Source organism: Phodopus roborovskii, unplaced genomic scaffold (genome assembly GCF_943737965.1).
Source record: "Phodopus roborovskii unplaced genomic scaffold, PHOROB, whole genome shotgun sequence".
Taxonomy (NCBI): domain Eukaryota; kingdom Metazoa; phylum Chordata; class Mammalia; order Rodentia; family Cricetidae; genus Phodopus; species Phodopus roborovskii.
Window position 1 is genome coordinate 25,553,861 of NW_026126418.1, and position 24,816 is coordinate 25,578,676.

Sequence of the window (24,816 nt, forward strand, 5' to 3'; positions counted from 1 at the left end):
GGGTCAAGGAATGAGTACTCACCAAGAAAAATGGGAGGTTTATTGACACCTTGACTTCTTTTTTGGTTTAGACAGAGCTTTGTGTATATCTTGAACTCATTATATGGTCAGAGAAAATCCTGACTTTTGACCTTCATTCCTCTACTTCTCTGGCTGGGGGCTGGGATTACAAGTTTGTTTCATCACACCCAATTTTCATGGTTCTTGTCTTTGTGTATGCAGGTGCACAGATGAGGGCAGACCAATGTGAGTGAGTCATGAGGATGGAATGCACAGGATTTGTAGTGAGTTGAATGGGGGACATGAGACAAAGGATTAAATGTAGTGTGTGGGATTCTGATGACATTCATTGATTTAAAACCTTCCAGGAAGAACATGTTTGTGATAGAAAACAGTGAGTTAGATACATCTCTGAGGTGTACTGGCTAGGTAAACAGGGATGAGATGTAGACAATTGGACCATAATATCTGAAGTTTAGAACAGTTCTGGAGTTGATAATATCACCTCTGGGACTCCAGCCAGTATAGACACATGGTGTGTGTGTGTGTGTGTGTGTGTGTGTGTGTGTGTGTGTGTGTGTGTGTGTATGAGAGAGAGAGATTCTAAGACCTAGGTCTGGAAGCACAGAAATCTTTAGAACTCTTGAAGAAGACATCTCATCAGAAAGAGTAGGAGCATGGACTGTATTATTTCCATCTTCAAGGCAAGTGAAAGCCAATGTTTGCAACTCCAGGCCTGATGGAAGCTTGATAAATGGCCACCTGCCCCTTTGTAAAAGTCCTAAGAAGTAGCCATTGCCTTGGCCTGTTTGCCTTGGCTATCAGAGAGCTTTTAAAATGCCAGGGAGCTTGAATCTGCCTGACAGCTGTGACTACAAGAAGTTAACTCTAGAACTGAACTCTTCCTGAGACAGACACAGCGCTTTCCCACCACTGCCTGCCTGCCAGAGGCTTGGCCACAGCTGGGGTCCTGCTTGGAGGAATAGCTCGGAGGAACAGCTCCCTGGCTGTTATCAGATCAAACCAGAGCTCTTCCTGATTGCCCAAGAAGGCTGAGTATTTGCTTTCTGTGCCTTGGACAGAAGTCCCTGCTTACCTGGCACACTGGAGACTTGTATTTGGAAAAGATTTGGCAACAACAAACAGTTGGAGCTTTGAGCCCAGAGAAACTCCACTGCAGCTCACTCTTCTGACCAGGAAAGAGTATGAATTAATTGGCTGCCTATGAGATGAATGGAATCCTTATGCAATAGTACAGGAGACCCTGATTTTAAATCCTCCTTCAACACCTGACTTCTCCTACCCTGTAACATCTTAAAAAGACCCTGTGAACCCTCCTTTAGCATCTAGACCGCTCTTGCTTTCTGATTGCCATTCTCAGTATTGGCTAAATACTAATCTTACGCAAAGAACTGTGTCTGAAATCTGGATGCCATCCCTTAAGACTGAAATTTAATCTTTTTTAAAATGTGGTAAGGACAACTGGATTAAACAACAACAACACCCCAAAGTAACTCTAATATGCAATACCAGCAGAAAACCTCCCCTACTATCAGGACAAAGCTAAAGGTGAACCTTGAAGCCTCACTGATGAACAACAGCTATGTTTTGCTGAATAAGCTCTGCATTTCTCTCTACAGCACTATCAGACCCAGGCATAGCCAAGGCAGAAGAGGAGGTTTTCTGGAGAAAGGTTCTAAATAGCTCCACCTCAACAGGGGTGTGCTTACCCTTAATATTAACTTTGTAAAGTGTACATTTGTCTAAGCAAACCAGGAGTTTGTGGATACTCCCTAGGCAGGGATACAGGCATCATCATAGTGTTAAAGCAGTTCCTTGGGGAATCTCAGAGGAGACACCTGAGAAGGTGGACAGTCTTCCACATTGAAACTCTTTTGTGTCTCGTGGCCAGCTACTTCAATCACCCAATACGAAGATTCTTAGAGATGTGGAGTTTTTTGTTTATTTTGCTTTTTGTTTATGTTTTGTTTGTTTGTTGATAGTCTTACTATGTAGCTCTGGCTGGCCTGTAACTCAGAAGTCCACCTGCCTCTGCCTCCTGAGTGCTGGGACTAAAGACCTACATATACTTTATTTAACAAGGGACCAGGTGATGCCTCCCAATCCAATTTTGGAAATACTTGCAGCCCATGAACTCCTATGGGGCAGCAAGTCCAGAAAGAGCATTGACAGACCAGAACAGGGTCTGGTCCAGCTGCCCCGCCATCCCACCCCGACTCCCTTCAGGCCCAAGGCACGGTTGCCCTGGCAGCACTGGACACGGCCAGGCCAAGTCTGTAGACACGCTTTCTTCCCAAAGGTCCTCACGAGGGTCCCCAGATTCTCCCAGCGAGCTGCCCGTCATGCTCAGGGGGAAACGTGGGAGCCTGGTGGGCGCCCTGGAGGAGGAGATGCCCTTCAGGTTCCTGCAGCCACCAGAGGTGGAGGCTGAGCGGGTTCTGCTTCAAGGACATCTTCAATATCAGGTGTGTGGCGGGGTGGGGGGAGCTGCGACATGGTGCTGGGCTAGCCTGCCCTGAGGTGGCAGAGCATCCAGCCCCAGCTCCTGGCGGGTGAGGGTGAGTGGCAGCCCTCCATCCCAAGCCCCAGAACCTTCTGTCTGGTTGTAACTGCAAACAAGGAAGTTTCAGTTCACCTTCCAACTGGAACAAGTTTTGAAACCCGATTTTTAATGAATTTCTAAAGAATATTACATCACAGATCTGTGTTTTACTTAAGCTTACCATCTAGTGACTTAAAGTTTTTGATTAGAGAATATGATGCTGCAATTTTCAGTAGAAATATTTCCAGTTGTCTTCAGCTAGAAGAAACTCAGAGAAGAATGGAAGGCAGATTACAGCCTATTTTAACTAGCTAAGTGTTTATAGAGTTAAAAACAGCTGATCCCTCCCGCCCCTGGAGAAAATTTCTTGTGCCACGGTTTGTCACAGAATGGAAAAGTCAATGTTTGAAAGTGTTTTGTCCAAAATTCTAACAAAATGAAACCATGAAGTAAGGAACCAGCATTAGTTGGGAGTGTGAATTCTGCTGAGCGACATATGCAGTGATGTTCACTTAAGCAAAGCTACTTTGGGATTTAAGTAAAATGTTTTCACGTATTTTGAAAACCCAAGATGAAGTATTTTTCCTAAACCTTTGGCTAGGCACTGGGATGTGGAATCTTTTTGTTAGTTTGTAAATCAGCCAGAGTTAGGAGGGAATACAAATGTTTATAATTAGAATTTGGATTAGCCCAGGGAACCAATTTAACCTGCAAGCTGATAGGATACAGACTGTGCAGTGAGACCCCTTGTAGGTCGGTGCTGCAGTGCAAAGGCAAATCATGATGTGAGCAAAGAAATGCAGTAGCGAGTGGTGATTTAGGAAAAATAGGTTTAATTAGCACTGCCGGTAATAGAATTTGAAAAGCTCTCTTGACAGTTTTATTACTCCGAAGTTCGCAAGTGCTGAAATTCTGATAATTTTGCCCTAAGACCCTTTGGTTTTCTTTCCCTTCATTTGAACACACTAGTTGTCTTTGCAATTAACACCTTGTGTTTAAAACACCTTGAGCTTCTAATACTGGACCTTCAGAAGCCTAGTACTTTTATTTGCCGAGCTGCTTAAGAAGCAATTTACTAAATCTATTGCGGTGAAATGTGATGAGAAATGAGTGAAGGGGCTCCAGAGCAGAGGAGTGACTGTACCTGAGCCACCACCCAGAATGTGGTGTTGGGATGTGTGATAGGGGAGGCCATGGCTATTGTTGCTTGGCAAGTATGTGGTGTCCCAAGGCAGACCTGGGTGATGAGGTTTCTGGACATAATTGCATTGTGTATATGAGCTGTAATCAGAGCATTCAATTTTTAAACTTGTGGTATCTTACCAGTTTCATTGATGAAAAATATACTATGTGATCTTCCCCAAACTGTCCATCTTGAGCATGATGAGCGAAGTCACTAATGTAGTTTTTGAAGGCCATCACTGCTGGAGTTATGACTGATGGTCTTTTGGACAGGGTGAGTATGACCATAATGATTGTAGTCCCCTTACTGGGTTGAAGGTGAACTTGCAGTGACAGTTGTGTTATCCTTCTCTGTAGAGGTGAGGCTTATGAGGGTCTACTGATTGAGGTGAGAGCCTTAGACACACCTGCATACAGTTTTGACCTGTTTTCTTTAAATGAAGATATGTATTTAGTTTAGTTATTTAGGTCTTTTGAAGAAAGATATTAACACTGTAAGCAGTTATTCCCTTTGGGCTAAAAGCTTTGGTACTTAGTGCTCAGATGTGTTGCTGAATGTTCTGAAGATGGAACCCAAGGACTAGTGTCTTTGCCTGATCCTAAAGACATGACTCCAAAAGCTGAGACTGTTACCAGCCACTCATTTATCAAATGTGAAGTAAATAATATTTTGTGAGATGATCTAATGAGTCACTGGATGTGGGCCTCATTGTAAAGAATATCAGTGTGTTCAAAAGAAAGCAATCTGCTCTTGATGGAGAAGTTACCATAATGGATCAATTAGGTGTTTAAGTCCCTACTTCCCAAATAACAGGGGTGGTGAACTTAATGGCATTTCATAAGGACTTGCAATATTGTCAGCATTCAATATGTTAAGTGGGGGCCTGGAGTATAGTTCAATGGTAGAGCTGATTGCTAATTGCCTGGGGTACCAAATTCAGTTTCTATAACCTTCTGGAGAGAGGGGAATCCTTCCTTGTGTCTATTAGCCTTGGTGTCTCTTGGCATTCCTTGGCTTGTGGTTCCATACCCCATGTCTTCATATGAACTTGCATTGTCTCCATGTGTTCCCTCCCCATTTTTATAAGGTCAGAGCCACCCTAAATCTAGGACAATCTCTTAGTTAAACTACAATGGCAGACTATTTCCCAATACTGTTTTAATTGAGGTTCCAACAGGATCTGAACTTTGAAGAGACAGTTCATCTCACTAAATTTGTGATGGGAGTTGGAAAGACATTCTAGGCTGAAGAAATGAATTAAGAGCAGAAAATAAAAGGCTGTTGTCTGGGGATAGTAACTGGTAAGAGGCAGTCAAAATTGTAATAAAAGAGTCCCAAATGAAACAGAAGTATGAAGACAAAATATTCAGGTTCAATTTAGTAGAAAATATAAAGTTCCCTCATGTTGTTCTTTAATTTTAAATTGGTTCACAGCATCTCTCTCCCAAATCCTTTCACTGATGATGAGTTCTCCCATCCCCCCCCCCGCCCCGAATCTGCCCACTTTTGAAGTCTCTTCTGTGTTAATGTCTTTGGTTTTTATTCCACTCACGTGTGCCTACCCCTGGCTGTATGTCTCTCAAGGCCATCTTTCAAGTCTATCTCTTTGAGCTCAGGAGGGATTCTGTCTCCTCATTTGTAGACATTAGCCTTCTTTTTCTCTGCTCTTACTTAAGCATAATAAAGTTCTCAGGACTTGTCCTTCCTGACAGCCCATGGACTGGATCCTCAAAGATTTCCTCTCTGTTTCCCTGCCTCCTTCTCACTTTGTCTAATGAGCTTCTAGATAAACAGTGTCACACACCTCCTCCTCTGAGCCACCTCTGACTAATCCCTGAATTCTGCTCTCTTCCTCTTGCTAAAAGTGTTCAGGAAAAGGTTAGAGGTAATTTCTTCAGTCTCACATGGGACTTCATTCTACATACTTGTAAAATTTGATGCTCCCAAGGAGTCTGCTCTGTTGTGACCCTACACATGCTTTCCAGGCAGTGTAGCCTATGAATCTTTCACTTTCTAGTATATACACCCTATATGTACTAACTGCCCCTGTAATGAGTGGTTCTTTGTCCTGGATGGTCCCGCTGCCCTTCAGCCGTAAATGAACACACAAACACTATATTAATTATAAAACTGTTGGCCAGTGACTTGGGCTTCTTATTGGCTAGCTCTGTCTTAATTATTAACCCATTTCTATTAATCTATGTATTTCCACGTAGTCTTGGCTTACTGCAAAATGTCTGGTGCATCCTCTCTTCCTGGGTGCTACATGATGTCTCTGTATGCCTATATTTCCCCAGAATTCTGCTCATCTCCTAGCTCTGCCTATACTTCCTGCCTGGCCAATCAGCCAATCAGTGTTTTATTTATCACCAATAAAAGAAACATATATACAGAAGAACTTCCTCCATCATGCTCCCATAGTCACTTTGTAGATCTCTTTGATATTTAATCAACTGCTATTATTTTGCAGAGCTTCTATATTGGGATAAGGACCACTTAGTTTCAGACATCCACTGGAACATATTTCTGATGGATAATGGGGGATTACTACATTTCTGAAGGTCAGACAAGATGTGAGTCCAAAAATAACAATTGGTACTAGTAATAAAGCAGTGGGGGGTACAATGTTTAGGCCCAAGGGGCAAAGTGAGGGAGCAGGCCTAAGTTTAGAAACCATGTGGATAAAGCCACTATGCAGAATCTATGGCCTTTGCTTTAACCTGACTCATTTCTTCCACCAACCCTAAGGGAAGAAGAGTAAGATTCAATTATGTTGGTTTCCTGTCTGTGTCCAAGGCCAACAGTCCTTAGGCAGAAGTTAGGAGAACACTTGCTGTCATCCACATGTTGTGGCTTCCTGGGCACAGTGCAAGTAAAGAATGATGGTGTCCACGCTGGAGAAAGGAAAACAGTCAGAATATCTGTCTGGTTTACTCTCAGCATCCTGGCAAGCAACAGACACACCAACAACATTTACTGAGTGAACATATTTGTTTGTGACTGATTGCTGGCCTCATGACCTTCATTTTTATCTAGTGTCTTGTACCATGATAAGTATTGCTAAGTATCTACAAGAGGATTATCAACATTCTCCACTTTAAGAATCTTGAAACTCTTAGCCAGGCTCTTAGCACATGACTTTAATCCCAATACTTGGAAGCTGAGGGGCTTGGATGTCTGAATTTAATGTCAGCTTGGGCTACATAGTGAGTTCCAGGATAGCCAGGGTAACTCAGAGAAATCCTGTATCAAAATATAAAAATAAAAGAACCATAAATCTTTATAAAAATGTTCTGAAGTGCATCTCTAATATATAGCAATAAATGGAGTTTCTCTGTGTCCCAGTAGCTACTCCCAAATAACCAGACTAAGTCTTATTATTAATTACAAATGCTTGACCTATAGCTCAGGCTTATTACTAACTTGCACTAACTTGCTCTTACTTCTTAAATAAGTCCATTTTTATTAAACTATATTTGCCATATGGCATTACCTCTCTCATCTAGCACCTCCCGTTTCCTCTGTGTCTCTCTGGCAACTGCTTTGACTCCATCCTTCTTCCCAACATTCTCTCTGCTGCCCAAATCCTGCCTAGCTTTTGGCCAATTAGCTTTTTATTAACATTGAGAACAGCACATTTTCACAGTGTACTGAAGGATTATTCCACAGCATATAGTTCATAAAAGTAAAAGTTTCTTGATCAGAGTGGTAGGTTTGTCTTCTTGGCTTCCACTTTGTCTAATGGGATCAAGTTTGTTTCTTTGAAAATTCCCTGAGTAGGGAATGGGCACACGCACTATCTAACACACTGATATAGCTTGAACTCTCTGGGTCTCCATGATCTACACCTGCCTGACACTGTGTATTTATTTCTCCCTGGGTTCCTCAAATTTCGCCTCCTTGTGATAGGCAAGATGACAATAATGGAGCCCCATAGATTGAGTTTTTCATACGACTTCTGCTCCCAAGACTTAGCTCCTCTACTCTTCTGTCAATGCTTCCATGTTTACACTCATTAAAACTAATGAAGATTCATTATAGTTTCTTCCCATTCCCATTAGGCATTTGGGCTTCACATACTGAAACATGAATAACCATTTTATTCTCCTTAGAGAATAAAATCTTTGTTCTCATTAGAGAATAATAAAATCCTTATTGCACATCTTCAACTTTATATTGTTTCTATTGTTTCCCGATTTCTAATATGAGAATTTTTTTTTTTGGTTGTTGTTGTTTTTGTTTTGTGTCTTTTGTGTTTGTTTGTTTTTGGTTTTTGCTGTGGGTGTCTAGCAGGGAGTTTCTGTTTGCTCAACTTCAGGACCAGGACCCTGGCACTGTCATAAACTATATGAACCATAAGGCATTATTCAGTTCAGAAAATGATTTTTTATTGCTGCAATTGTCCTTAATGATCTTCTGATTAGAACTGTAAATTGTTACTGCCTTACTTGTGGATCTTAGATGGGTATATTCATGCTGATACAAGGTAGTTGACAAGTAGTTGATTGTGACCTAAAAGGGGGCAATATCCTAAAAAAAGAGTGGAATCAGGAGATTTCTGAGACAATATCTATATTTTAGTCACATAAATCTAAGACCTGGTCTCTACCAAGACAACATAGGTCAAGTACAGGGCCCAACATAACATGTTGTTAGTACTTGGTATAAGGTGCCAAGATTCACAGAGAAGGTCAGAAAGATGTGAGCAGTTCAATTGACACTTGCCTGCATATATTTTAACTTTTGCTGAATTTGTTATTTGGCAATTTCATATATGTATAAGATACCTACTAACTAATGTAATCTCATAACTTCTCAAGTCTTTCTCATTACTGTCAACATTCCCTCCTACCCATAATTCAAACATTAAATGTTTGTGGCCCATGGAATTTTCCCAGGATCATTTGTGTGATTATGAGTTTGGCTCTCTCCACCAAAGCTTGATGGGCTCCTCAGTGGCTACACAACTGAAGATGTGATTTTTGCTCCTTCAGAATCCATCAGTACACAGTAGCTCATTATAGAGGGATAGGGCCCTATGGGTAGCTCCTGGATCCATAATGGACTGTTGACTGCCTAGTTTTTTGTTTTGTTTTGTTTTTTTTGTTGTTTGTTTTGATCTAGTGCAAATATCCACAACTTTGAAATTAATGTTTTATACTATGACTGTTAGCCTATGCTATTACTAGCTCAAATGTTTCCATAGTTAATATTTTCAACAGTAATGTTTGCCTATTGCATTGTCTGTCTCAGCCAATGACATACTTCGGTGACCTTGGCCTTGTCAAGTGGAGATCTTTAATTTAGAGTGTTAGATTGGGATAGAAGGTGCAAGACTTTGTACATCCCAAGTACAATGGAGTTTTATTGTCTTGTGTGGTCAGATGTGTCTCTACCTCATAAAACAAACGTGACCGATAAAGAAAGCAAGGAATGGGGTGTTGGGCTAGAGTGCAAGTTCGGTTGTATTTCATTTACAAAGGATGTAATTAGGGACCTCTGTGGCATGTATCAATAGCTCCATTGCTTCTCATGAAGGCAACATGTCTCCTCTGATCCTTCTCATTGCTCTGAAATGAGGGCAGTGTGAAAAGAAAGCATGACATACACCTGTGCAGATATATGAACTTCTAAAATGAAAATTTCATAAAGCAGATTTCACCATTGGCCTGTGAAGGTCACTTACATTTTCATTATAAAAGGTGATTTGTAATGAAATCACAACAAATTCATAATTTACTAAAAATCAACACATTGGAGTTTGAGAATGCATTATTAGAGCCCCTGCATTTCTAGCATCTATGTCCATATATGGTATAGAACATATTTCAGGCATGGGCAAATGCTCTTAAACTCTGGGGTCTGCAAGTGTGTAAGTGACTTAGAGAAATCTGCTAACCCAGCTGAGTGATAATTTACTCACCCACAAAATGAGGGATTTGCATTATAAGGAAGTCTTTAACGATCAGCAGTTCTGATCACTTGTGAAGCTGTAATCTAAAGACTAGAAACCAGGGCATTTTTGTCCAACGAAATAAATCTGAGTAAGTTTTGAATGGCCAGTGGGTTTAGGCTTTTGGTGTGTGTGGAGAAGTTTCTGTATTATGGCAGAAACATAGTACCTGAGTGAATTTCTCATTAGAAGAACCATTTGGGAAACAGGATACTCTTAACCTTCCCCAACACAGGGCATGATGAGAAATGGGCAGGGGCTTCTCCACAGGCCTTGTCTGCTTGTTAGCTGATGCCTCATGATAGACATAGGGACATCACATCACGTCCTAATTTTGTTCCATAATCATGTGGTCTCCCTCAAACTTCCAAGCAGACTCTGTAGTTGTATTAACATGAAAATATTATGTTTCAAACATTTTTATATAAAATGAGAGTTTCAACTTTTAATTATGACTCCCAACTCTATTTTTACACATTCACTGCCTCTGGCACAATCTAAAGTTGTTTTCTTAAAAAAAAAAAATCATTACCACCAAAGCTTTGAGCTTAGCTGAATTAGATCAGTGACCAGTAAAATCCAAGGAAACCAGTCTGCATTACAGAGTCTTGAAAGGATCTCTTGTTACAAGCCAAAGTGATTTTCTCCATCTATAAGTTGATACAAACACATTTATTTACTTACTGGAAATTTAGCAACAAGAAAGGTAATGTAGAAAATGTGAAAATGAGAAAAAGAAATGATTATTTTGAAGACAATGGGAGTTGGTGATTACTTGAGATTTAGCTGAGCAGGGCCTATTCTAAGTATTAATCTGCCTAAGCTGTTTGGGAACAGATGTAAGCGAAACAGATACCCAGAGCTCTGCTGTGTACATCCAAACTGAGACATCTGTCAGAGGGCCGTGTGGTCACAATAATGGAAGCAGGGGCTAACCCCCAAAATGACCTATTCCTCATGTGAATTAGAGAAGCAGTAATTAGGAAGACATGATGCTTTGAGTCGTCACTGCACATTAACAAGAAAATGCCTCAGTGTGGTATGTTTGAAAGCTTTCAAACTTGAAGGCATTTTTAAAAGATAGATATGAAGATCCAACTTTATGCAGTAACTGTATTCTACCTGTCAATAAAGTTTTAAAAAATGCTATTTGCCATGTAAATATTCCCTAAGATTTTGGTTTTTATTATGATAATTGATCTTCATCATAATACAACAAATAACAATATCAACATAGAACAAATATAGAGTGATTTCTCCCTTGTAGGTTTGCGAGTTAGAGCTTGTGGGTTGCTACACTGAGCTGGCTAATACAGGCCCCACCCTCTGCCAGGAGCCATTTGAGCAACAGAGACATGGCTGGTATGTCAAAAGAACAAAATTGGAAGATGGAATTTTAATTTATTTAAGACTAATATATGCAAGAGGCTAGTAGCAACTTCATTGGATAATGCTGTAGAAATGTTCGTTTTTGAGCTAGGGAAATGGCTCAGGAGAGAAATCTTCTGAGGCCCTGGGTTCAAGCCCCACTACTGCTGACAACAAAGGAAAAAGAAAAAAAATTCTTCATTCTTGTATACAGGAAAGTACAGTTTTCAAAATGTTTATCCCAGCGCAGAATAGAGGCAGTCATGCAATTTGAGGGGCCTGTTAACAAGAAATGCAGTTGAGTGCTATGCTGGGTAGGGTGGCACTCAGGAGGCCAAGGCAGGGAAGCTCAAGCACCAGACTAAAATTAGAAGCAAAAACAAACAAAATTAACATTCCTGATCCTGGAAATGCTGAAGTAGCAGCTACTTTAAAAAATTTTGTGTATACACGATGGCTTTTGTTACTTGTGAATGAACTGGCTAGTGATAGTTAAGTGTGTAAAACACATTGTACTATTCACTAAGTCATTGCATCTGTTGTTTGAACTGAAATTTGACGGCTGTCAAGTTGCTACTGAATTGAGATGGTCATTATCCTATTTGACCACTGACCTTGTGAAATTCAGTGTTTGTTCCAAAAGATGAAGAGCCTGTGTGGTACCATCCAAAGACAACACTTTCAAACTTAACTCATTTTGTTCTCCTTTCACACCCCCTTCTCTTCACTCCTGTGGGCCCTTTGGAAATGGGACTGGTACAAAATTGCTCCCAGGGAGAGGGGACATATCTTTCATTGTCCCCTCAGGGACATACAATGAGAGTCAACGAGGGGCTGGGAATGACGAAGGTCAAGAGATTAGAGATACGATCCATATGGCACTGTCCTGAGCTTGAGGTCCTACAGAGGACTGCAGAAGTATACAGATAACAAAGACAGACTCAAAGAACATAGGCAACTGTTGGATTCAGGAGACAGTTGCCTACACTGGGACATTTTTTTACGCATTGCAATTTGACAGAGTAGGTTATAATTCTTAAAGAGGACCAGGAATATAGCAGATATAATTCCTTTAAGTTGTGAGGTCTTACTGTTCAACTGTGCTTGTTACTGCACCAAATATGATTTATTTGTGTCTAGTTGATAACACTTCAGATTACATCGATTATTCAACAGACTATTGCCAAGTTTTAAACACAGCCCCCTCAAAAGCATTTTACATGACTGAATCCCTGGTACAGTTTTAGAATTGTGGGGCTGACACTAGAGTGTTTTGTGCTGAGGGAGTGAGTTATACCTCTTTGTTCATACATACCAAAGAAAAGGAACTCTTGGTAGTTATGATTCTTTCTATAATCCTGTGATTCCCAAAGTTACTGTGTGCAAAAAGAAGATGGGGGAAGAAACGAAGGAGAGGGAATTGCTGGAAACTGGACCTCATGCTAAAGTTTGACATATAAATAAGACTTTAGGGATTCTCAGTGTAAGAAATGACTAAATCTAGAACTAGGCAGGCAAGTATGAAGACAGACAGACAGACAGACACACACACACACGGAATAAATCTTTTTACAGCTTTTTAATTTTACATAATTGGTATAGTGCTATGGACTTACAGTAAGCGCAGAGTAAGTCTAAACTAGCATACCAGCTGGCATCAGGGGATTCCTGTGAATGCTCCAAGATTTTGCATTAGAAACAATATTGTGCAAACTTCTACTACTGCTACACAATGTCATGCTTGGCTGAAAATAGTCAACATACATCAATAGGTATCTGTACCACTAGGTTCTTCTGTGTTAAGTGTTTTATGTTGCTTAACTTTTGCAATAAGACTTTGCAGTCTAAATAGGAACTTTATCCCTAGCACTCTTGGCAATAGATGACTTGCTCCAAGCCTTATTAGTAATGAACTTGATTGGATCCAAAGATTAGCAATATGACCCTCATGCCTGCAATTTCTATTATGCTACCTATTCAGGGATCTAGAACCCTCAGGAGTTGTTGGATCCATATCCCACATAGTGATAGTGAAGACTCAGGGCCCCAATTGCAATCATAAAACCTTTAAGACAAGGTCATATGCCTTCTTTTGACATTTAAGGCAGTTAGTAAGAGAGTTTGCTGTACTTCTCTGTCCATTTGTAATTTCTGAGTAAATGAAAAAAATAAGAATTTTAATATGTTATTTAGCTTTAGTTTGAATAATTTTAATTATATGTATACATGAATGTTTGAATGTATGTTTGTACATGTTAATGAAGGGTCTCTGGAGGTGAGAGGTGTGATATTCCATTGTGTTTATAACACTCACTGCTTCGTTTGGGGTGATATGACTATGCCCAAAGTAGTACCACAGAAGTTCCCAGCCTTCTGTATTGAAGTAGATCCTACACTTCTTAGGCTGGGTGGTTCTTTATGTTACAGAACTGAGCCAGCAGTTAAATACTTTTCAACCAATAGATATGAAGCACCACACTAAAACCTTTGGTAAACGGATTTTTGTTTATATTCTAAACGTAGTGTTGTTGTTGGCTTCAAGAATAATACCATAATATCTATCCTTGGCATTATTCTTGACTAAATAAAGCCATGTTGGGGGGGTCCCTATTAAAACTGAGACACTGCTATGTGGTCTATTCTGCCTTTATAAAAGTTAAAGTAAGGTTGTTGAAATGCCAACTCTGAAAATTCAAAACTTGCATTGCTTTCAACTCACACAAATATCACACCCTGGAAGTGACCTTGTATTATGTTTCTAACTTCATCAGAACCCTGGCCATTACCTCTACTAGTATGCTCTTTTGTCTGCATACACTATTGCAACATAATGCGTTGTGCATTTGATACGGATATTACCACATTGACATAAGGAGCTGCTATTATTTTAGACACCAACTGATTCCACGATAGTGTCAGATTTCTTTAGCATATGCTTATGTTTTTGTACAGATGACCCTAAGTAACATCTGCTAGTTTTGTGGTGGTATCTGCTGTTTCCTTTTTAAGTTTTTCAGTTTTTCAATCACATTTAAATGCAAATAGATAATGTTCCACTATTAGTCTCATTTTATGCTTTATATATTAAGAAATTGAATCAGCATTGTTATCTCATACTTAGGAGAGAAATAGACACTACCTACACATGGTGTTTTAAAAGCCCTTTTCGTGACTGCTTTTTCAACTGTGTCATTGATTGGCCTTTGAAAATAAAAGACGGTCTTTTAATGCATCTTTTAGGATTCCAAATTTTAAACCCCAGATTACCGAACACTTGATACTGTTCTGTAAACCTGACAACACATGTTTAATAGTGACTTGGCTTTGGTTAGCTCATATCTTGTTGAATTGCTAGTGTTTTTTTTAGTGTCCTGGTGATTATGCAAAGTCCGACAAAAGAAATGGAAGTGAAAAGGCTAGAAATTGTTGAATTCTGTCTTAGCAGGCACTGGGGGAGCTTATAGATAACACCGGTAATATAGGTCATTGGCTGTGTGACAGCCTAAGGGCCTCTCTCCTTCAGTCTCCTGGCACCAGCCTTGATGGAGAACAGCAGAAATTAAGAACTTACATTGGCATTTCCTTTCCTGTTTTCCTTTTGTTCTCATTTTACTTTATATTCTCTCTCTTTTTTAAAACACGACATATTACTTTCTTTAATAAAGTTGTTAATCTTTTTGCGGCATTTAAGTGAACCTAGAATATCAAACCCCAAACTGCCTCTAAATAGTAGTGTGTGCCCTTGTTTTTTGCTACAAAATGAATAGACTTTCCTTCTTATTTTATTAGAAGCCATTATTAGTTAACTATGTCACCTACACACTTACCACTAACCCCGAACCTGATACAGCAAACACACATAGCGGTTTCCTTCCTGTTCACAGCATGTGTTGACATGACTGGAACAGTGCCCTCTCATTTCTGCTTATTTCTTTTCTGTGTCAGCCATTGGCCTTCTTCACACTCAGGGTATCAGCAGTGCCATCGTTTACATCTCCACGTTCATTCGTTCACTAGGTAGCCCTGGCTGCCCCTTGGGTGGCTTACATCATTAGAATAACCTTCTGTTCTGCGGCTTGCTACCACTTGGCTGACATCACATTTGTTCTGTCTCTTGTGGCTCAGCCTTGGCTGCTATGGCGTCTGTGTGGCTTCTCATCAAAAACTCATTTTTTTTATTGGGCAGGGGGTGGTTGGACTAGGATCCCTGCAAGAGTTAGTTTCGGTGATAAGACCCAAGTGAAGCTGAGTGCCTAAGTAGCTTTTCATCTAGCCCTGAAATGGGAGAGCCACGGACTGGAGTGTCCCTTGAGAAATAGGGATCTGCTTCAGCCTTCTGTGCCCAACACTCAACCACTTAAGTGGGCTAGGCGGATGAATCCAGAGGGAATATCATTTTCCAAAATTGTGGTTTAGTTTGTCTCCGTGTACAACTGAAGCAAACAGAGTGAGAGACATTCCCCGCTCCCTACGTCATATCTACTTCTCTGAATCGTCTCCTTCACACAAGGCATTTGAGGAGTGAGGAGACCTGGGGACACAATCTGAAAAAGGTTTTCCAGGTGTTGTGTGTAACTAGAGTTGTATTTGCTGTGTAAAATACTACTTAGCTACTTTCAGTGAGTTCTTATTTCCTGCACTTTGGTTAGCTTTTAGCACGGTGAATTTTGTCTGTGCTGTCCATAAGGATGAGGATGGTAGAAAGAAACATATTTCCATTAAGATTGTGTCGTGCCTTGTAGCTACCTTGAGCAGGTGGGCCTGTAATTATTTATTTGATGCTCTTTTAAAAAGCCAATAATACCATGGGAAATAGAAGAATAGCAAAATTAATTTGTTTAAGCATTATTTAGGAAGTCTTGTTTACATGTTCACTAGAGAAACATCAGGTTTCTTCCCTTAAAGGACAAGGCTTTGTTTTGTTTTTAATAAGACACACTCTTCATAATTAAAACAAAATCCTAGTGTTAAGGGATTACTGCTTTAAATAATTGGATTTCTTCTTTTTGTCTCCCTGATCCCTACATATAAGGGGAAAATCTAGTTGTGCCTTAGGATAATAAATATTTCCAAATTAAAGGGTCCTTTAAAGTGCTGAATTTTAATAATACTTTTTAAAGTTTATGGATGATGATATAGGACTAAGTGAGGTCAGAAACTATTTTAAATTTAAAAGCCGAAGACATAAAACTTAGTTAAGAGCAGTGGAGCTGCGGAAACACTTTTTAAATGGCAAAGCACTTATTTAATACTAAATCATCCAAATATATAAAATGTATTCACATGGTTTTATTTAATCCTTTCACCACAACCCTATATTTATTACCTTACTAATATCACAACCCTATATTTATTACCTTACTAATATTTTACATTTTACATATCATATGTCTTACGAGAGTCCTTTATGTCAGACTATGGTTAAAGTTTGAAACTGGAAAGGCTTAGAAAGCTATAGGGAAAATCATAATGTAAATGTCTGACCATGTTGCTTTTAGGGAAGAGTTGCAGAATAAACTCCAGCCTTCTTTATTTTTTGTACATGATGGAGTCTTTCTATGAGATCTGGAATTTGTTTGCATGTGTGCCTTTGAAGGTGGATGCCCTGAAAGTGGGGGGTCATACTTTGCATGAAGCAGAGTGCCTTCTTCATACCTTTCCTTTAGCCCTCAAATCAGGAAAGGATTAAATTTGTGTGTAAAGAAGTATGAGTTAAGAGGGCTGATGTCCCATACTTCTAGGAGGTCACTTTGGGGCTAGGATACCACTCTGCAGATTCGTTTAGAGGCTCAGTGTAGGAGCTCTTGGGTTGGGAAGCTCAGAAGCTCTTCTTCTAGTAGAAGACTAAAAAACAAAACAAAAAAACAATGGAAAAAATCTAGGGCAAGAATATCAAGGACTCAAGTGATTTCAACTTGACCCATTTGGACAGCTCTTTGAGTCCTATCATAAATGTTACTTTCATTTCTTAAACAAGTTCTTAGTGAATTTAGTCTGTGTGTCACTGGACTGTATTGCAGCCCGTGCTATCTTGATGAATTGCTACCTAAATAATTCAGTGGCCTCTCAATATAATTTGAACACTAGAATCAGTAATAAACTAAGATTACTGAAAGTATGTCTTCTTTGGCATTAGCTGCTATTCAGCACTCACACTGGGAGGTAGTGGAAACTAGAGCAAAAGAAAGGATATGATTGAGTTGTGTGGCTGCTCTATTTCAGTATCATGACAAAACAATGGATCACCCAGTGAAGACAATTTAGCAATGTTATAGAATAAGAAATTAATGTGGGAGAAGGTAAGGAAGCAGGGGATGGGGTACTGATCAGGTAGAGCTAACTTAACAAAGGAGCACAGATAGTGTGGCTTACTCACACTTCTAGGCCCAAAAGCCCCAAGGGCCCCAGGGTGGGTTTCTGGTGCAGTGCCTCTCACAGGCTTGGGGACAGCTGCCTTTTCACTATGTCTTTGCATGGCCTTTCCCCTATGTCTGGAGAGAGTGAGAGGGGAGAGAATACATAAGATTGAGAAATCTTGTCTGTGTTGTTCTAAGGACACTCCTTATCCGCTGAGACTCCTTTCAGATTAGCTAATAACTTCACTGCTCCCTCTTCAGATACAGTCCCACTGGGTGGTGGGTGGGAGTTGTGTGAATTCTGGGTCATACAGCCCATAATGGATAAGTCTACTACAAATTAATTAAATCTTATCCAATTCTGCACATAATTTTTACTCCTGTGAGGTGAGGCTTATCTTTTGATTTTAATACAATGGCTAGTGTTCCTTGCTTTAAAAGTACACAAAACAAACAAACAGACAATCAAGAAATAAGCATTGTGAGGGCACCCAAATGAAATAAAATATACTGAAATAATTTGGAAAAGGAGGTTTGATGTTTGTCATTTTAAGCAGTTTTTCTCAGCTCAGACTCCGAGAAACTTGATCTTTCTGGTGAGTCTAAATACAGGTTGAACATAAATCTTTTGGTTGCGCAGACTAGAGGAATGGGAGGGGGAAAGTTGCAGAGTGCTTTTAACAAATGTTGTCATGACTTTACTTGTTCTTGCAAAAGATTAGCAAATTGTGAACTTCAAACTACAATTTGTTTTTAGTAGGATTGGTAATATCAAAACAGCTTACTCTATGATCCCCTGTCATTCATTAGTTGTTTATTTTGAATTTTGGTACCAAAATTAATATTCCCATTTCTCTAAGTCTTAGACATAGGTCTTATGGTTAAATAATTATTTTGAAAGTTGTGAAATTCATGGGCAACCAGATTCTAAACCTAATTCTACATGGGGCTACCAGACTCTATACCTAAATCACTAACCAGCAATGGGGCGAGGGGAGTGACCTAGGTAGAAATTCTGCTTCATTCAGGTGTTAGCAAGCCACATGGGAGCTCAGTGAGAAATCTGACCTACATTTGCAAAGGCAGTGCTGTGCTGTTACCTGAATCCATTGTGTTCAGAGGGTGAAATACTAGAAAAGAGGCTGCCAGTGTTTGTTTTTTTCTAGCTATATTTGATCAGAAGTGATTTCTTATGTCAGATGGCTGGCTTTGGAAGACACCCAAGTGCAAGTTTCCCTTAGATCCCTATATGAAATAATAGGAAAGATGATTCAGAACAAGTCATGATACTAAAAAACAATATGATAGCCATGTCAAAATAGTCTAAATATAGAGATTCAGAGTGCTTAATTATATTTGAAAGTAGTGAAAAGTAACTGTGGCATTTGCTCAAATCTTCTTTTAAATAACTGCTCTGAGTATTAAGTCATTTGCTCCTTTAGCCATTTCCCTTTTAGCACAGACTTAAAACCTCACCCTTATCTTGGCTCTGTGAGGCTCTGGAAATACAAAGCAACAGATGTTATATGCGGAGTAATTATATGTATCCTGGAAACATATCTTTATGAAGCAGGATTTGTTCTTAGGAAAACAAAAATTTGGCAAACAAAGGGCACTACCTTGCTGGTGTCAGCAATAACTACTCAGGCTAGATTATAATAATCCTGTGTAAGCGGTAACTGCACACTACCTGTTTTAGGGAAACAATAAGAGTTCTAAAATACACTAACTTGAGTACACAGCAGCTCAGTAATTCCCACAAAAGGCAGAGAAGAGGCCTCGTAGTTAAGTTTTGTGTTGGGAAAGTCATTTTGACAGCTATTGTTAAGATGTTTCCAGGACACCAAAATCTGAGAGGTTGATGAGGAGGTTTTGGGAACAGTCTATGTGGGTGCTGTCTTTGTATTTTGTTAGTTTTAGGGTGCCCACTGCAAAAGAAGTCTGTTACACTATTGAACTCATCTCTGATCTTTTAGCACCTCAGTAACCCTATACTTGAGTTAGCTTTCAATTATTTGTTCATATAACCAACATTCAATACTGTTGTCTGTAGCATTTGATCCTTTCCTTCTGATTCCTACAGTACACCCTCTTTTTCCTCTCCCATTGAATACAACACAGCTAAGTCAGTGTCACAGAAGAATTGTGTAGATATCATTTTGCAAACTACTATGTGAACCTTCTCTTGGAAGCTGCAAAGTTTCAAAGAGACTAACCAACATTTCAGAAGTTAATTGTATTGGTTTTAGAATCTAAGGCTTAAATATCCGCGTTAGTCCATGGTCATGCTCTGTATATCCCTTTAGCATCAAGATAACCTTAATGAGGAATTGTCTATATTCTTTCTCAGAAATGGTTTTGAAAATAAATGAAACCTCCAGTACAGACATTATTTATACCACAAGGCTATCCTGACATACTTGCACCATGGGTCTTATTTTGTGAATTTTAGATGATCATCCTATATTTTGTTGTTGATAATCATCTTACAGATGGGCCATTACCTGGTTTCAAAAACTTAGCAACCAAGCCTCCCCTGTTGCTGTGGCATAGTTTTCACATGTCTGAGAAGCCATGGTGATGGATACGGTGAATGACACATTTTATGGTTGACATGCTACCTTGTTTAGTGACTCAGTGCTCTGAGCAGTGATTTATGCTGGGGCCTAGTACGACAATGTGGGAATGCCTTCTTCCTTAGCACAGTGTGTATTTTCATAACAAAATCCAGAATTGAGGGGGAAATCCCAAGACCATGAAAGCAGGTAACTGTAAGTAAATTCCAGCTGTGCCACAGGATCATTGGTGTCTGCCCAAAAATTAGCCACCCATCTTGGTTTGGAATAGATGAAGAGCTTCCCAGTGAAACCTTTTAAAATGATTGAATTTAAATCTGTCTTGGTTAAATTTGCTTAGTATGTGTGTATGTATGTATGTATTTAGTAAACTTAACAACAAGCTAAAGTCATTTGAGAAAAGGGAACCTCAATTGGTATGATTTCTTTAAATCTAGATTGGAAAATTCATTGCATTATTCACGCATAAACTCCTTCATCATTTATATAAGCTAGCTGTTATGTAAGTAACAAGTTATGCAAAACACTTAAGAATAGTATGGACTAATAGTATGTCTTTGTAATTTTGAATAGACTTCTCAGACTTAACCTGTTCTGCAACAAAAACTCCACTTCTCCTATAACCTGCAGAGGAGCATTTTTGTGAATTTTGCTACTTCCATAAGCAAGGATTTCATTCTTATAGTTATCTAATCTAAAACCAATTAGAGAATACCCAACTCTAGTACTTTCCTTTTCACTCCACACAACTTTCAGACACTGTGAAGTTTTGTGTCATTGTCATTGCTCATCTTTCTCTAGCCATATTCTTACTGGTGTATTTTCTATGAAGCCACTAGGTGTTACTTTAAAATTGTGCACCAGATTGCATAATTCTTCTGCTCACCAAGGGTAAAATCTCAAGCCCTTAGTATTGTCCACGTACTCCTAGGTCATGTGCCAGCTTCTGACTTTTCAATTGAATGTTATATCTCCTTACCCCTTTCTCACTACGTCTGCTGTATCTTGACTCTTCAAAAATACCCATACTCCCGATGGAGGAATACTCCCTTAACCTAGAGGCAGGAGGGAGGGACTAGTCCCTACTAAAAATGACTTGACAGATTTAGATGACCCCTCCTGGAAGGCATCACCTTACATGTGGAGTGGGGGGGGGGGATGGGATAGGAGGGGGAGTCAGGGAGCATGGGAGGGAGGGAGAGGGAACTGGGATCGATATGTAAAATAAGAAAAATAAATAAATATAAAAAATATACCTGCTCTGTCAAGGAACCCATGAACCTAGCTGTGAAGTAAATTTCAAATACTTGCCATCATGGCATCTAATATAACTGGCCCATGATAGCATCTTATAATAAAGTATTAGTATTTTCAAATGAAACATTAACATTACCCAGTCAAGGCTGAGGAGAAAGATCCAGCCTGTAAAGTGTTTGCAAAATTGAGGATTTCTGCAGTTCTTGTTTCAAGCATCTCTCAATATTTGGTTCATGATGTGTACTTTTTCTCCTAACTCAGTAATTTAAAGTTAGTTTTGAAACAGTAAACTCTAGACCTGAGGACAGAGGCTCAGTCTGTAAAACGCAGGTTGCACAAGTGTGAGGACGTGAATTTTATGCCCAGGACCTATGTAAAAATTATGGGCAAGATGACACATGCTTGTGATCCATGCAATGGGGAAGTAGAGATGAGAGAATCTCTAGAGCCTGGCCCACCAGCCTATCTTACATGGCAAGCATAAGGTTCCAGGGAGAGACTGTATCTCAACAAGGTGGACAGCTCCTGAGGAATGACACCCAAGGTTGTCCTTTGGCCAACACACACATATAAGCATGTACACACACACGCGCACGCACACACACACACACACACACACAAGCACACACTCAACCATATACACACATACATAAGTATCTGTGTTCATACACAAACATGTTCACATTCAATATACATGTATAAACACTAACACAAATCACTTTTCACTTAAATATGATGTTTTGTTGAAGATGGTGTCAGCAGTTTAAAGATAGCTCACCATTATTGCAAACAAGTACTGTTGATTGGTGGTAGTTAAGCAAGTACTTTTTAATAGTAGGAATATCAGAAATACTTAATGGGTTTTATGTTGGTGAATGACTCATGCATTATATCTTCTAGTGCCTTGTAATGTAACCAGTTGAACTCTCTTATTGATCTGTTATTGATTTTACATGTGACTGTAAATCACATCTGAGAGTAATTTAATCCTCACTTGACATTTAACATTCATTTGTATCCCCTACATAAAAAACCTTACTTTCCAAAGATAATAAGTCATCACATGGAAATTTGTCTTATTTCCACTGACAATTCACAGGAGAGATTTAGACATAAACAGCAATCACAATAAAAATCACTCTTCTTTCTCCAGCCAGAAAATTTTTATGTTCTTGTAGAAATTACACTTTTTTCTCTTTTGTCTAGATTCAGGACCATAGTTGGATTTGAACTGCTAATTTGTTTTGAGGACACGTAATAAATTGTTTGTCTTTTATAGTCAGGTGACTTCAGTACTAGCACAGTACTTTTTTCAGAACAACTTAAGCATCCTAATAGGTGGGAGAGTGAAAATCTTATAGTTTTGCTGTATTTTCAAGGATGACTCCTGATCTAATGGCTCTCTTCAAACAGAAGTTCTCCTTTCTTTGCCTGTCTCTCAACGACTAGATAGAGAAGATGCAATTCAATCTACCTGTCTGTCTGTCTGTCTGTTTGTCTATCTATCTATCTATCTATCTATCTATCTATCTATCTATCACCTATCTATCATCAATTTATTTATTTTTGCAATTTTATATCATTATTTCACATTATGGGAGAACATTTTGTTTGAGGTAGATATAAGCAAACATGAGTGTAGTGATTGCAAAAGAAAATAAAACCAAACACTAAGTGGGAAGTTGACTTGCCGATTTTAATGGGAGGTCAATATTTTGAAGCCATTATTTCTGATTGCAATAGCTTATATTTAGCAGAGTTCTTGCTAGTGAAATGAAAGCTGCTTTAGCCACACAGGCACAGGTGGGCATCTTGGTAGCAAGCCCCATGCGGTGTGACACATGGCACAACCCCACATGGGGGAAAGAGCATGCAGCTTGAGCTAGGAGTCATTTTATAGCTACTTTACTCTAGATTTGTGGTTTTCTTTTTTCTTTTCCATAGAAAAGCCATTATCTAAGACAGTTAAATGATATAGCACTTAAAAACTTTAGTGTTTATTAGTATTTGTTTAAAGTAGTCAAGACTTGAGTCTTAGAACCTATTTAGAAAATAGAGCTCCCCCACCTGCCCCTTGCTATCTATATAAATGATATTTTTGACTCTGTCCTTTATAATGTTGGCACCCTGTGCATATTAGATGTAATCAGGGCTGAAAGGAAACTTGAATCCATCTGGAAGCAATAAACTTTTCTAAAAGACTGCACAGTGTTATTTAATCCTGTGACTTCTCACTGTGAGTGAAATTAAGGTTTGATGCAGTTGTGTCACATCGTATTGATATCAAATTTATCTTTCTAAAAAAACTGACAGTAGTATTACAGCCCAGAGGAGAAGATGGCTTGCTGAAACCCTATAAGCCATTTTATGTTCCTCACTTGCTACATAGCCCAGCTAAACATCTACAATATGTGATCTTGAGTACTTGTTTTATTTAAAAAATTTCACATTATCAAGCAGTACTTTCTTGTATCTATAGTGTTATTTTCTTGTGCCGTGTAATAAAAATCATATAAAAGACTTGTAGAAAAAATATTTTAATGTCATTTTTAATGGGTAACACATTGTATATACATGTAGGATTTAGTTAAAAACATCAAACTTATTTTTATCAATAGACTTATTAAATTCTTTAAGTACTTTCAAAGAAAAATCTGACCTCTACTTTTGTCCTGAAATTATTTCTTAAAATGTGATTTTATTTCAAATGTAAAAATAGGGGTAATATGTTTCGTGTAGGTAAGACCCTAGATTATGCCAATTTACTAGCTTAACATATGAAGTTTATTTTAAAGATTTACTAACATATATATTTACCTTATTAAATCATATTTTTTAAAAAAATTTCCTAGATTGAAACCAATTGAAATAGAAAATAATTGAGTTGGTAATTTGACTACATTTGACATATAATTTTTGTGGTTATTTTTCTTCTTTAATGACTGAATCACATTACATTTACTTGACTTTTTTAATGTCAAAAATAAATCAAAACTCAAATACATTTGAAATTGATAAGCTTTTAATTGTAGAAATGAAATAAAAGATATCATGCAAATGCATAACATATCAAAAATAAACATGAACTTTGTCTTGAATATTAAGTTGGATTAAGAAATAACATGATAAGCTATAATCCAATTACTTCTCCCTTGCCATTGTTTCCATAAATCTTAGGCTTGCAAATACTAATCAGATAGTAAATATATATTTATAAATATATTATATGATCGAGGATTATGTGAATTTAATGTTTTCTTTGGGTATTCAATGTATGTGGCTTCTAGAAAACACTTATATCTCTTTATCCTTCCTGTCTTCCACAATCTTAGCTATACAATGTCTCACAGTTTTGCCTCAACATTAGTAAGAGTGGCTCCTAAGAGCAGGTCTCAGAAGCCTGCTTATGCCTCTTTTCTAGCCTTTAGCTCATGGTTAGGACTTCAGCATCTTGCTCTTAGTTGTTTTTAATCCAGTGATGAGCACCATCATTTTGGTTCTAAGTCCTGTCCTCTAGGAAAAAAATAAAACAAATAAAAACTCTCTCTCTCTGACAGTGG

At 38.7% G+C, this 24,816-nt stretch overlaps 1 protein-coding gene across 1 annotated transcript in view; it reads left to right on the forward strand.

The window, feature by feature from the left end:
* Positions 1-2,150: 2,150 nt before the first annotated feature.
* Cerkl (ceramide kinase like) overlaps positions 2,151-24,816 on the forward strand; it is a 98,527-nt gene continuing 75,861 nt past the window's right edge. Inside the window, 1 exon segment of the mRNA XM_051183838.1 lies at positions 2,151-2,486. Within this exon segment, the coding sequence (XP_051039795.1) occupies positions 2,151-2,486 (336 nt within the window).